General features: G+C 48.2%; 1 protein-coding gene across 1 annotated transcript; it reads right to left on the reverse strand.

The window, feature by feature from the left end:
- Window positions 1-12,130: 12,130 nt before the first annotated feature.
- LOC125941802 (uncharacterized) lies at window positions 12,131-13,046 on the reverse strand. Its single transcript, XM_049659642.1, has one exon. It carries the CDS (start codon window positions 12,878-12,880, stop codon window positions 12,131-12,133), a length of 750 nt encoding a protein of 249 aa, XP_049515599.1. The 5' UTR covers window positions 12,881-13,046.
- Between the last annotated feature and the right edge of the window lie 640 nt (window positions 13,047-13,686).

Raw genomic sequence — 13,686 nt, forward strand, 5'->3', positions numbered from 1 at the left:
GGCGATGCTAAGAGCACCTCCGAAAAATCTTACCACCCAGCAAGTATCAAACCGGACTTTAGGCACGGCCAATCGACACCCAGAAATTTCTAGGCTGCCAGCATAGGCACCAAAACCAACTCGCCACGCTGTCCACATTGCTGCAGGGCACTGAGACATCGCAAAAGACAATATGAAGTCTCAACGTTCTAATTATGCTTGCTGAACTATGGCGTACAGCCACAGTGTTTCAAAAAAATAATGATTGCTTGAATATACAACATTTAATTTCTGTTCGCGCATAATTTGCATATTCCCTGCCAGAATTGTGAATCATCAAACCAACTGCAAGATTGACAATTTGTCTTTGTAAGGGCTCCCATGCCGTATCTCTCTGAAAAAACAAACAAACGGTGGCGTCTTTCTCAACAAGTATTATACACGGGGAAGAAATATAATCTTTCTGTGGAATGAGGGAAAAAAATTGCGGCAGCACACATCTCACGATGACTATCGAAGATAATGCACAGGCATTGAATCAAGAAAGGGACACAGCTTATTGCCCCTGTTTAAACGAGTTATGTATGAAGCGCGTACTGCAGCGAACACCTCTTTCGCGCTTGCCTAAGAGCGTTCGGCGCCACCTAGCACTGCCACAGTGAAGCCTGCGCGTGGCCTGCAGAATGCACGGTGCACCAGTGCGTCCAACCACCGGAAAACGCGTCACGCGGCAACCGGGCCCCTCTCTCGCGCATCTTTGTAGGCGTGCATCGCCATCTAATGAGACTTCCGATAAGTTCGCATCGGGCCTTCGAGACGTGATGTGTCACGCGCCGGTGTCTGCGTAAGCTGAGAATTACTTCCTCCCTGGCCGCGCACTTAGTGGCACATACTGAGTGACCCAAGTTTTCGAGATTTTCATTAAAGAGTGGCACATTGCCAGGCTAAAACATGGCGAAGCTTGATAAAGCCTTGATGGCGTTCTTTGAAAAGCAGCACGTAATCAGTGCATTTGGTGGCGCAGCCTGCTAAAATGTCGGGTTATTGTCCTGGAGGACTGGAACCCTTGTGACATGGGGTTGATTCCGGTAAGCACCGCAGGCATTTAAGGCATCTTTTTCGTCATTGTAGTGCGGTGCGTTCTCAGTGGCACATACCTAGGTAACCAAGTTGGCATCAAAACCTTGAATGAAAAGCGGCACACACCTACTGGCACACACACAGTGACCCAAGTTGGCATTAAAGAGGTTCATTGAATGCTAGCACAGACCGAGTGGCACATACCCAGTTCTCCAGGTCGGCGTCTAAGTGTTTCTTTTAGCAGTGGTACCTACCAAGTAACAAAGGACCTAATGAAGAAACGACAAGACATGAAAGTGTTAAACTGAAGAGACCAGATATAATTACCTGAACTGTCAAAACTGGTCAACAAAAAGAAAGTAAGAGATAATCGAAATTATAACGTGAAAAGGATTGAGGGAGCAGTAAAATATGGACACAGCATGAAGTCGGTGAGAAGAAAACTTGGCGTAGGACAAGGCAAGATGTATGCACTGAAAGATAAGCAGGGTAATATCATCAGCAATTACGATGACATTATAAAAGCAGTGGAAGAATTCTGTACTGATCTGTACAGTGCCCAGAGCAGCCAAGCTACTTTCATTTGATGTAGTGATGAAGAGGATACAGAGGCTCCTTCAATAACTAGCGATGAAGTTATAAGGGCCCTGCAAGAGATGAGCAGGGGAAACGCTGTTGGAGATGATGAAATAACTGTCTATTTAATCAAAGATAGAGGAGATATCACGCTTGAAAAGTGTGCGGCTCTTTATAGGCAATGCCTCACGACTTCAAGTCTACCAGAGAGCCGGAAGAGCGCCAACATTATGCTAATCGATTAGAAGGGAGACACTAAGCTTGCCTTTAAAAAGTATTGTACAAAATATTCACCAAGAAAATTTCCAATAGAATCAAGGGAACAGTGGACTTCAGCCAACCAAGAGAACAGGCTGGCTTCAGGAAGGCATATTCAACGATGGATCATATTCATGTCATCAATCAGGTAATCGCGAAATCTGCGGAATACAATCAACCTCTCTATATCGCTTTCATAGATTATGAAAAGGCATATGATTCAGTAGCGATACCAGCAGTCATAGAGGCATTGCGTAATCAAAGAGTAGCGGAGGCATTTGTGAACATCATTGCAAATATCTACAAGGATTCCACAGCTACCTTGGTTCTCCCCAAGGAAAGTAGTAAGTCACTTATCAAGAAAGGGGTCAAGCAAGGAGAGACAATCTCTCCAATACTATTCACTGCATGCTTAGAAGAAGTGTTCAAGCTCTTTGATTGGGAAGGCTTACGAGTCAAGATCAACGGCGAATATCTCAGCAACCTTAGGTTTCGGACGACATTTACCTATTCAACAATAACGGGGACGAATTATAGCAAATGATTGAGGACCTTAACCGAGAAAGTGTAAGAGTGGGGTTGAAGATTAATATACAGAAGACATAGATAATATTAAATTGCCTGGAAAGGGAACAAGAATTCAGCATCGCCAGTCACCCTCTACAGTATGTAAAGGAGTACGTTTATCTAGGTCAGTTACTCACAGGGGACCCTGATCATAAGAAAGAAATTTACAGAAGAATAAGATAGGGTTGGAGTGCATACGGCAGGCATTACCAAATCTTGACTTGGAGCTTACCACTGCCGTTGAATAGAAAAGTGTACAATCATTGCATTCTACCGGTGCCAACATACGAGGCAGAAACATGGAGGTTAACAAATAAGCTCGAGAGAGAGAGAGAGAGAGAGAAACATTTATTTAGACCTTCGAATTGATCTTGAGGACGAGTGGGTGGTGTCCTCATTCCAGGACTCCACTGGCCATGGCTACTCGACGTACTTGCTGGACGAGAGCTTCTTGTCCCGCCAGGGTATCACCGGTCAGCTGTACCTCCAACCACTCAAATGACGTGTTAGGCGTCTTTAAATGTTCAGATTTGCCCCCGCACCCCCACGAGATGTGAAAGAGCGTAGGGCGTGTGTCGCCGCACCAGGGGCAGATTCCGCGATATGTTTGTGCGTACATTTTGCTGTATTTGTGTAGGTTTGGGAATGTGTTTGTTTGGATAAGTCTGAGGGCTATGGCCTCTTCAGTGCTGAGCTCTTTGCGAGGGGAAGGATAAATCCTACGGTTGAGTCGCTGGATCTCGAGTCGTTCGCAGTAATTTGATGGCAGGGGCACAAAGGTAAAGGGTGGGGATTGATCAGACCATTGGTTTTGGCCCGCTCAGTTAATGTGCGCTCGAGCTAGGGCGTTTGCCCTTTCGTTCCCCTCCAGTCCCGCGTGACCCGGCGTTCACGTGTTTTGATGGGATTCTTGCAGCCTGGGGCCTAGAATCTGAGCCGCCAGCACCGGTGTTCGTCCGTTGGTAAAGTTGCGGCAGGCCTGTTGCGAGTCGGTAACGACACGAACTTCCCTGCCCACCCTGTCATGTTGCTTTATTACTAGCGCCGCGGCTATGGCCTTAGCCGCAGGTGGGGTCTCTGCCCTGACAGAGGCCGCGAGGGTTAAGGAGTTGTCTCTCCCGCTCACGGCAGCTCCTGCGAAGAGGCCCCCTGCAGGGTACGCCGCCACGTCCACGTACGTTACGTACGGGTCACCCATGAATTGTCGGCGCTCTCTGTCGACCCGCGCCTTGCGTCGTCCTTCGTGAAGTTCATGACTCAATAAGCTCGAGAAGAAGGCAAGGACCGTACAAAGAGCGATGGAACAAAAATGTTAGGCCTAACCTTAAGAGACAGGAAAAGAGCAGTGTGGATCAGAGAGCAAACAGGGATAGCCCATATTTTAGTTGACATTAAGAGGAAAAAATGGAGCTTGGCAGGCCATGTAATGCGTAGGATGGATAACCGGTGGGCCAATAGAGTTACAGAATGGATACCAAGAGAATGGAAGCACAGTCGAGGATGGCAGAAAAGTCGGTGGGGTGATGAAGTTAGGAAATTTGCAGGCGCTAGTTGGAATCTGCTAGCGCAAGACAGGAGTAATCGGGGATCGCAGGGAGAGGCCTTCATCCTGCAGTGGAAATAAATAAAAGCTCGTGAAGACCTACCCAGTCACGCATCGACGGTGACCCATGTCGGCGTAAAAGAGGTTCGTTGAAGAGCAGCACATAAGTACAGAGATAGTGAGAGAAAAACGTAGTGCGAAAGGCAAATAGGTTAACCGGAAGAGGTTCCGGTTTATTAGGCTGCACTGGAGCAAGGATAAGAGGGAAAGAGAAGTGGTGCAAGTTGGTCCGATGATTGATTTTGAAAGCTGTTACAACAGCACAGCAACTCAATGCGCTACCCATTCGGCCACTGATTAGCCAGTGACCTAGGTAGAATGGATAACAATTAGCCACAAACATACATATATACACAGATAGACAGATAGCCCAGGGATAGTGCATGAAGCAGCCTAGTATTTCTATTGGACGAAACGTTCTTTTTTTCATTAGTAAACCTCCGCTCATCGCAATGGGACTCTCGTGGAATTGTACATTGGTCCGACTGACACAGTGAACTGATTTGTGCGTTGCAGAGGTAGCTTAAGCACCATGAAGATTGAGCTTGCAGCTTGGTTGGGCCCGGCATGAGGGATTTAGCGTTAATTTGTTGCTAGACGATGACACTTAGTTTAACGGACTGCTTGGTGCGAACTGTGCTGTTCCTGAAGTACCCGCACATACCGAAAACGGGCACTCATCACAATTTCTTTTTTTTCTGGAGATTCACTTCGTTCCTTGGAGCTCAGTTCATTTCAAATAGACCTTCAACTCATACTCTCTAAGCTGACGGAGTTCGCATGTTCGTTTTTTTCCTTGATAGAAATTTCAAAAATAAGTTTCCTCGATGACAGCTGCATTACGACAGTAGCAGAAGTGCTGGTGTTTGTAAGCGCTCAATTGAGTTACAAAATAATTATTACGTTAATATCCAAAATAAAGTGTCCACATTCACATAAAACGATGGTAAATGTCGATTTGTGGTAATAAAGGCTTACTGATTCCAAAGTTTTCAAACTCAGAAGCTTGGCTATGACGTGTTAAAGCTGTACGGTGAAAGTTGCTTAGTATGCTATCCATAGTTCACAACCGTAAACATAACTACCTGACGCAATCACATCATTGCTTATAGTTGATGCACTCGGACAGTATACAAGGAATAATTGCGTAATTCGTGTAACGCTAAACAGCCTGGCAGTGCGATGTGATAACAGTTTCAAAAGACGCAAGCTAAACTGGCCAGCTAGCGCGATCGGCGAATGTCTGTTCGAAGCCACGAAGAAAGCGGAAGCGGAAGACGCCTGGAGGTTAAGAGAATCGTACACCGGGGAAAGTGCGAAGCTGGCACCGCATCGCCACCTAGAGGTGCCGTTGACCGAAAGGGGGAAGAAGAAACGAGGCGAAGCGTCGCGGAGCAGGAAGATCGGTTTTCGCGCCGTTTTCAATACGGTTTGCGATGCGGTCAGTGTAGGCGCCTAGGCGCACCGAGCGCCGATAACTTTGTGTGCGCTATAGCACCTTTACGCTTGTGCGTCACCCGTGTTCACGAAGTGGAACGTCATTGTAACGTTTTATTGCGATAGCTGTTTACTGCGTATACCTGTCCACTGGTTTGCTATTGCAATCGATGCTTCGCCTTTCGGGCGAAACTTCGACTTTTTTTCTTAATACTACTACGATTTGCAGTAAGTCTTCATGAAACCTACAAGACCACAGAGCGGTGCATTCAGTCAGAATTTTCAAAAAGTTAGACAAATGCAAGTAGAGATGCACTATTGCATAAGCCATTGATGACATTGCTGTGCAGCGCACGTGCGTGTTCATTTTACATGATGAATTTACGTATGGGTTCATAGTACTTGGTTTGTGCTGGAGCGGCATAGAGTTCTAACATTTTGTCATCGTAATTACTGCTTGTGTCACAGAGGCGCCAAAGCTTCTACCGCAGTTCTGTACTTGCCCTAGCACCCATGTTGCCATGGACACCCACTGCGGAAAGGTCCCGAAGGTTACCTAAACGCCATGTCGATCGTATGCCTTCTCTAGGTGAAGAAATACTGAAAGAAGGAACTGTTTATGTATAAATGCATCCCTGATGTTGGCCTCGATGCGAACTAGGTGGTCTGTTGTCGATCTACCTTCTCGGAAACCACATTAGAATGGGTCTAGAATTTTGTTATTTTCCCGGAAACAGATTAGGCGTCGGTTGAACATTTTTTCAAGGAGCTTGCACAGACAGCTTGTTAGAGCTATTGGTCTGTGCAAGAGACCGATCCTTGCCTTTTTTAAGCAAAGGGATAACAATAGCTTCTTCCCAAGCAGATGGAATGCACCCGGCTGCCCATATAGCATTGAAAAGGGATAGAAGTTTATTAGTGTTTCTGAGTGTAAGTGTTTGATCATTTCATAGATGATGCGATCGCTACCTGGCCCCTAGTTGTTACAACAATTCAAAGATGCGCGAAGTTCAGCTAAACTGAATGAGCGATTATACGCTTCACTTCTTCCACTTTTGCGTTCAAGGTGTTGTCGCTCTGCGCGTTCTTTGAATCGCAGGAAAGTGAGTGTGTAGTTTGATGCACTCCACATTTGTTCAAAGTGCTCACCTAGAAAGTCTGCCTGATTTTTCAGGCTGTCTTCTTGGGTGTTAACTAGGGGTAGATGGTGAGACTGTCGGCATTTTAGTTTATTTACCCGGTTCCAGACTTTTCTCTCATCAATGTACGAATTAATGCTGGATATATACTTCTCCCTACTATCTCTCTTAGCTCGTCGACGTGTTCTTCTGCCCTGCGACTTTGCTTGTTTAAAATTGATGAGATTTTTGGCTGCTGGGCAGTCACGTAGCAGCCCCCAAGTTTTGTTTTGTTTTTTCCTTGCCTTTTGACATTCAGCATTCCACCATGGAATGCGGCGTTTATTAGACAGTCCATTCATTTGTTGGGTGCATTTTGTGGCAGCGTCTATTATAAAATTTGCTAAGTAAGCCACATCATTGTCAATATAATAAGAGAAATGTCCTTGTCTAAACGTGTAAGTTCTTTGAATAGTTCCCAGTTCGCCGAGTCACCCTTCCGTCGCGAAAGATGTGGGGCGCATTCATCCTGTGTTGTAAGATTTAGAACTATAGGGAAGTGGTCACTTCAATAAGGATTCTTAATAACGCTCCATTGGAGGTACGGCATGAGAGTACTGGATGCTATGCTTAAGTCAATCGAGGAGTAGGTGTTGTGTGCAACGCTATAGTACGTCGGCTGCTTCTTATTGAGCAAGCATACACCAGATCAACAGAGGAAGTTTTGTATTAAGCGTCCTCTTTCATCGCAATGGGAGTCATCCAATGGAGTGTTATGCGCATTTAGATCTCCGATAACAGTGTACGGCTCAGGAAGTTCATCTATGTAATTTTGAAATTCGGTTTTATGAAGTTGATATTTAGGAAGAATGTATTAGCTTGTTAAACAGCACCGCCTGCACAGCAACTGCCTCTAGTGGCGTACGAAGTTTTTGTTCTCGAGAGGCAACACCTCTATCGACTTTAATAGCCGCACCGCCGGATGACACGACTGCATCATCACGATCTTTAGGCAAAATAGAATATTGTGGAAGAAAACTTGTTTGTGTATGTGTGAGGTGTGTTTTCTGAACACACAGCACCCTGGGACTATATTTTCGAATGAGTTTTTTAACGTCATCAAGATTCTGAATAGACTTCAGACTCTGCCCAGGCGGCGCTGCGGAAAAACCCGCCACCACCGCAGCCTTGGCGCAAACTGAGTAGTGCAAAGAGAGCTGTCCGTAAGCGAAGCTGCATAGGCCACAATGGAGCCCCCTCTTTCGGTTGTGTTGAGGCACGGTTTCCTAAAAATCAAGGACCTGGAAAGCTTCTTCTGCCCATCCACGTTTCCGAAAGGGAAGCAGCTCAGCAGAGCGAAGTACGTGTACAATGTAAAAGAAGTTTCAGGTGTTATTTTGGCGGGCTGCAAATCGCAAGTACACCGAGCATCGTACGACATCGAGTTCGAGATAAGCCCTCCGGCGTCCGTTCTCTAGCGCCTAAATGTGTTAAATTTGGGTACGTACATAATGTCAAAGCGATGAAGTACATATATTATAAATTCAGTTCGCTATGTTGCTTACGGTCAGTGTTACAAAGCTCGCCTTATCAGGGGCGTATGGCCCTGGCAACCTTCGCCTATTCAGTTGCGTTCTCGCTTCAGCTCTCGCTTCCTGTGTGTTCGAGCGTGTTATCGCACATCTTCGAATGTTCTCTTCATGGTTGTCTTCCGTTTGTAGTTGCTGCAAATGGAGATACGTGCGTGTCCGCTTTCGCGGGGCACAACCGAAGGCAAAACAAATCTAAAGGTGGTCGCGAACAATATTTTCGGATTTATTCGTTTGAACAGGTGTTAGCATTAGCTAGTTAAAACCGGAACGTTGAGCCTTCGGAATGTACGTGCGTGATACTGCGTGGATTATGATGTTTATCGTGCGTGTACGTGTACGTGTACGGCGCGCGTACACGGTAAGAGACTGCTGAGCTTCGTAGTAAGTGGGAACGTGACTCTAGCTAGAGACAGCTATTACGTTCATGGCAATTTACAACGCAACAGTAGCGTCGATTGTGGCGTTTCTTCGTAGCGCACGGAGCTGTCGCGGTTGCCGACGTGCTCGCCATCGTTCTGACGAGTGAGCCAACAAACACTTCATGGCTTTTTGGCAGTTCGGCGGCACGTCTGACTAGCGGATAAATTCATAGGTCTCTTCGTGGGTGTTAAATGCGGAAAACATTCGCAGTATGAACCAAAATTAAGTTAAATCGTTGTTTCGCACTCGCTAGCTGCTTATGGAACTTAGCAAGGGAGTCGGACTTTGCACTACTCATTTTTGTTACCCCTTCGCACCGGCAGAAGGTGCTACGCGTCTTGCAAAACTCCAGAGTCTGACGTCTATAAGAACCCTGACGTTCCATTGAACTATTTGCGTCCCCATATTGAAAAGGAGATTTGTGCTGTGTGCTTAGGTGTGCAATAGCTTAGATCACAGAGCCTTTCTCAGGCCCCGTTATGCGCAGTTTCTCTTTTTTGGAGCGCTCGAGAGACGCCCACCGTTCTATAGGCGCTGGATGCGCCGCTTGGCTGCAAGTTGTGTCCATCGCCTCTCCTGAGGCGCTGGGCACCCGCTCTTGCGAGCGGTGTGTTCCGCTTGTGCGTATCGCCTCAAGAGATGAGACCCTGGGGGTCACCAGCCCGGAAGTCTATGGCGCCTTCTGTGGTGGTGGCACAGCACTGGCTGCAGCCTCCAAGGGGGCGGACGGCGTTGCCGCCGGCTCACTACGCATGGGCCGGACAGCGGCCGGTTGTCGTTGTGACGCTGCCCCCTGACGCGCCACTTCGGCAAAGGTGTTCTTGGGCAGGTATAATACCCGCCTTCGTGCCTCCTTGAATGAGATGTTTTCTTTTACTTTGATTGCGACAATTTCTTTTTCTTTTTTCCATGACGGGCACGACCACGAGTGCGCGGTGTGGCCCCCATCACGGTTCACACAGTGGATGGTGTTATCACACGATTCAGCGAGGTGTTCATTGGCACTACATTTCGCACATGTTTGTCGGCCTCGGCAGTTCTTTGAACTGTGGCCGAATCGCTGGCACTTAAAACATCGCAGAGGATTCGGGACATATGGTCTTACCCGGAGATTCACGTACCCTGCCTCAATAGGTTCAGGAAGTACACTTGAACCAAATGTGTGTATAAGATGCTTTGTTCTCATCTCTTTTTCATCGCGCCTTAGCATATTTCTCTTCACATTGATTACGTTTTGTTCTCTCCAGCCTTCTAATAGTTCAGTTTCTTCCAGTTGCATCAGGTCGTCATCGGAGACAACACCACGGGTGGTGTTCATCGTGCGGTGCGGGGTAATTGTCACTGGGATGTCGCCAAATGAGGTTAGGTTATGGAGCTTGTCATGTTGGAATTCTTATCACGGAGTTCCAATAGGAGATCGCCGCTAGCCATCTTTGATGCTTTGTAGCCTGCGCCAAATGTTTCTGTGAGACATTTCGAAACTAGAAAAGGTGGGATCATTCTCGCCGTCTCTTCGGGTTTTTCATAGTGGATTAGGTGGAATCGGGGGAAGTTTTCAGTTTGCCGGCCAAAAAATTTGAATACGTCTTCAGTGCGCCCATGCTTAAGGGGGCGATGGGGTAACACGGGGAAAGAAAAAGCCATAAAAAATTAACGATCTGTCGGCAGGAACGCCAGCCACCCACCCTGGAGCCCAACGAGGGAAGCTGTAGAACCTGTAAACACAAGGCCCACAAACACCAGCTGTACGTTCCCACTATAACCAAATAGGTATAACCAGGGTCCTTCAATACTTTTCTCCTGGTCATGAAACTCCCGCGTAACGCTATGGGAGAGATTCATATGGCGCCAGCAGTTGCGGCGCCACGGCGCTGGCGTCGCTAGAAGGGCGACGGGGAAGGCGGCCGCTGCCGCCGCAAAGCGGGCAGTCGGCGCGGCGTGCTGTTGTGCGTGGTTGTTTTTTGTTTCATCTGAACGTGTCTCTCCATGTTTTGATATCGACACTTCGTAATTCACCACAGCAGTTATGCCTAACACTTGTTGTGCGCCAGGCTGCCGCTCTGGATACAAGGGCGTCGACCAAAAAGTTTCCCTATTCTGTTTACCAGCCAACCCGGAACTACGCGACAGGTGGAAGCGAGCAATCCCTCGACAAGCGACTGCTGGGTTCTCGTTTGAATCTAAGTTCTTTCGCGTGTGCGAAAAACATTTTGATGCCGGAGACATTATTCATGCGGACGTGTGTCCAGTGAATGGAAACGTTGTGTCACTGCCACGCGATCGACCCAAACTTGTAGAAGACGCCATTCCGACGATTTTCCAAGGCGTACCTGTGTACTTGTCTAAGCCCAAAGAACGTTCGCATGCACTAACACGGCGCCCACCTGCAAAAAGGCAGCGAGTGGTATCTTTAAACTGCGCTGAAGCTGAAGTTGCGGCCGTCGCAACTGCAGACGTCACCGATGCACCTGAAGAAGAAATTCACGGTAAGTCTGGTACAAACCTTTGGAGTATGCTACTTGCTCACTACGCAGGCAAACTGGCATCACTCTCATTACGATATTCGTTCTTGGTCACTCTTTGCAGATGAAGTACGAACTGTGAATCGCCTTGGTGGTGCTGATGCAGAGTACCTAACAGACCACGCCGTTTGCTTTGCCTCAGAGCTGCAAAGGGTGAAGGCCCAACTTCGCAGTGTGAAGAAACAACTTCATTCGTGTCAGCGGAAGCTCGCAAAAGCAGAGGCTCAGGCAAATAAAAAACGTGGCACGCAAGAAACCATTCAGAAGCTATCGGGCCGGGATATGCTCATTATAGATCAGTGCATCATGAAGGCTAATATGAAGTCCAAAAATTCAGTGCGGTAAGGGCCCCATTCCCGAAGTTTATTATTGTTTTCTTTATAAACCACGACAGTGTCTGTGTTTTAGAGGTTTACTTGAAGCGCGACATTTGCGATGAACGTGCTTACTTTTTGCCTAATGATCCAAACGAAAAAGTGATAGCGCTGACAAAAATGAAGATGGGCCACGCCTACTCTTGAAAATGCAAGATCTGTTTCAGCATAAAGAACCTACTGCTAACCAAGTAAACTTTTTAATAACACACACCAAAACAACTTGCAGAGTAGCTGCGCACTGTATAGAAATGTGATAATGATTGTCTAGCCATTTCATGCTAATGGCAAACACCTCTCGTTTTAAATGCAGCAAAGATCTATTATGCTTACTGGTGTTTAAAATATCTCACTCATGTTATTCACTGAGTGATAGACCAAGATATTTTTGTTTCAGGTTGATACCCTGGCCGTTCTTTTGCACGATATACTACTGGAGCCGGCTGAGTGCACGCAAGATATCAATCTGTCTGTCTGAAAAACTTTATTGAAGGTGGGCTCCTCATTATAGGAGCCCATTGGCGGCCGCCGCGGCTTGTGCTCGGTCGACCAGGGCCTTCTGACTCGCCAGGTCGCAGCAGCTGAGCAGGGCTGCCTCCCAGTCCTACCGGGTGGGGTTTGGTTTTGGGATGAGGTTCGGGGTTGATTGGCATGCCCACACCATGTGGAAGATGTCCGAAGACTTCTCCGCACAGTGCGGGCATTTTCCTGTACAGGCAGGATCAAAGTGCTTTAAAACTGGCCGGCATAGCAGTGTTTTGGTGTAAAGGCGGAGGACTGTACGTTTCTCTGCCTTTGTAAGGCCCTTACAGGGCTTAGGATAAATTGCGTGGCCGAATTGGTATAGTTGAGTGATTTCTCGAAAAGTTATGGCCGGATTGGGTTCGGGATCCATTTCGGAAGGGTCTGAAGGCGTTGCCCGGAGAGTGAGCGCGTGGGCAGCGGCGTCTGCCGTTTCGTTGCCTTCGAGGCCCATATGAGCAGGAGCCCATACGATCGTTCGAGACGTGGGGGCCACGAGGTAGTCACTGTTTTGAAGGATGCGAGACCCAATGAGAGGAATGTACCCCTGTTCAATATTTCTGTAGGCCCCTCCCGAGTCGGTAATGATGACGCGCGAGTCCTGGTCGGCGGCAGCTAGCGCGATGGCGACTTCCTCCGCATGTCTTATGTCTTGAGCTCTGAATGTTAGGCCATTCACCGCGACGTTTTCATGGACGACTGCGGCCGTGTACCATCCCCCATGGTGAGGGCCGGAGACGTCCACGTAGAAGATTCCGTGTTTATTCCCATAGTAGTGGGCCAGTGCCTCCGCCCGCGCAAGGCGCCTGCCACTGTGGTCGTCACGTGTCATGTTGGCCGGAAGAGGCCGCACGTGCAGGGCGTATCTCCAGACTTCGCGGATGCGTACGCGCTCTTCCGTTAGTGTTGGGTGATGGATGTGTAGTCGGGCTAATAGGCGGCGTCCCGACGGCGTCTTTGAAAGTCTTGTATATTGATTGGTCAAGTGTGCCTCCCGGAGCTCCGCGAAAGTGTTTACCATCCCCAGGCCCATGAGGCGGTGCTTGGGCGTGGTTATCGGGAGATCAAGGGCACGTTTGCACATCTTCCTGAGAATCACCTCGAGGGCGTTCTCGTCATACTTGCGCAGGTGGAGGTAAGGAGTCAGAGTAGAGGACTCGACTTATCACGAATAGATGCGCCAGCCGCAGGGCGTCTTTGCACCGTAACCCCCCGCGTTTGTTGGAAACCCGGCGGACCATCCGGCCCACCTGGTCCCCCACTTTACGCAATTTCCTGTTGTCGTATCAACTTGTTTGTGTTTGTGGATAAAGAGACCAAGCACTCGAATCTCATCGTCTTCGGGTATCAGGCCGCTGGCCAGGAATAGCTCCATTTTCTGGTGCACTTAGGCGACGGGCGAATGTGCACAAATTCGGATTTGAATGGGGAGCACTGAAGGCCGCAGCGGCGGGCGTAGGCGTCCACGATCTCCGCCGCTTGCTGCAGGTTGGCCTCAATGTCTCCAACCGATCCGTGTTTGGCCCAGATGGTAACGTCTTCGGCGTACAGCTCGTGCTGGACGCCTTGGACCTTCGCCAGCTGAGCCGGAAACTTCATCATGGTCAGATTGAAAAGTAACGGCGAGAGGACCGCCCC

The sequence above is a fragment of the Dermacentor silvarum genome, unplaced genomic scaffold, assembly GCF_013339745.2.
Source record: "Dermacentor silvarum isolate Dsil-2018 unplaced genomic scaffold, BIME_Dsil_1.4 Seq336, whole genome shotgun sequence".
Classification (NCBI taxonomy): Eukaryota; Metazoa; Arthropoda; class Arachnida; order Ixodida; family Ixodidae; genus Dermacentor; species Dermacentor silvarum.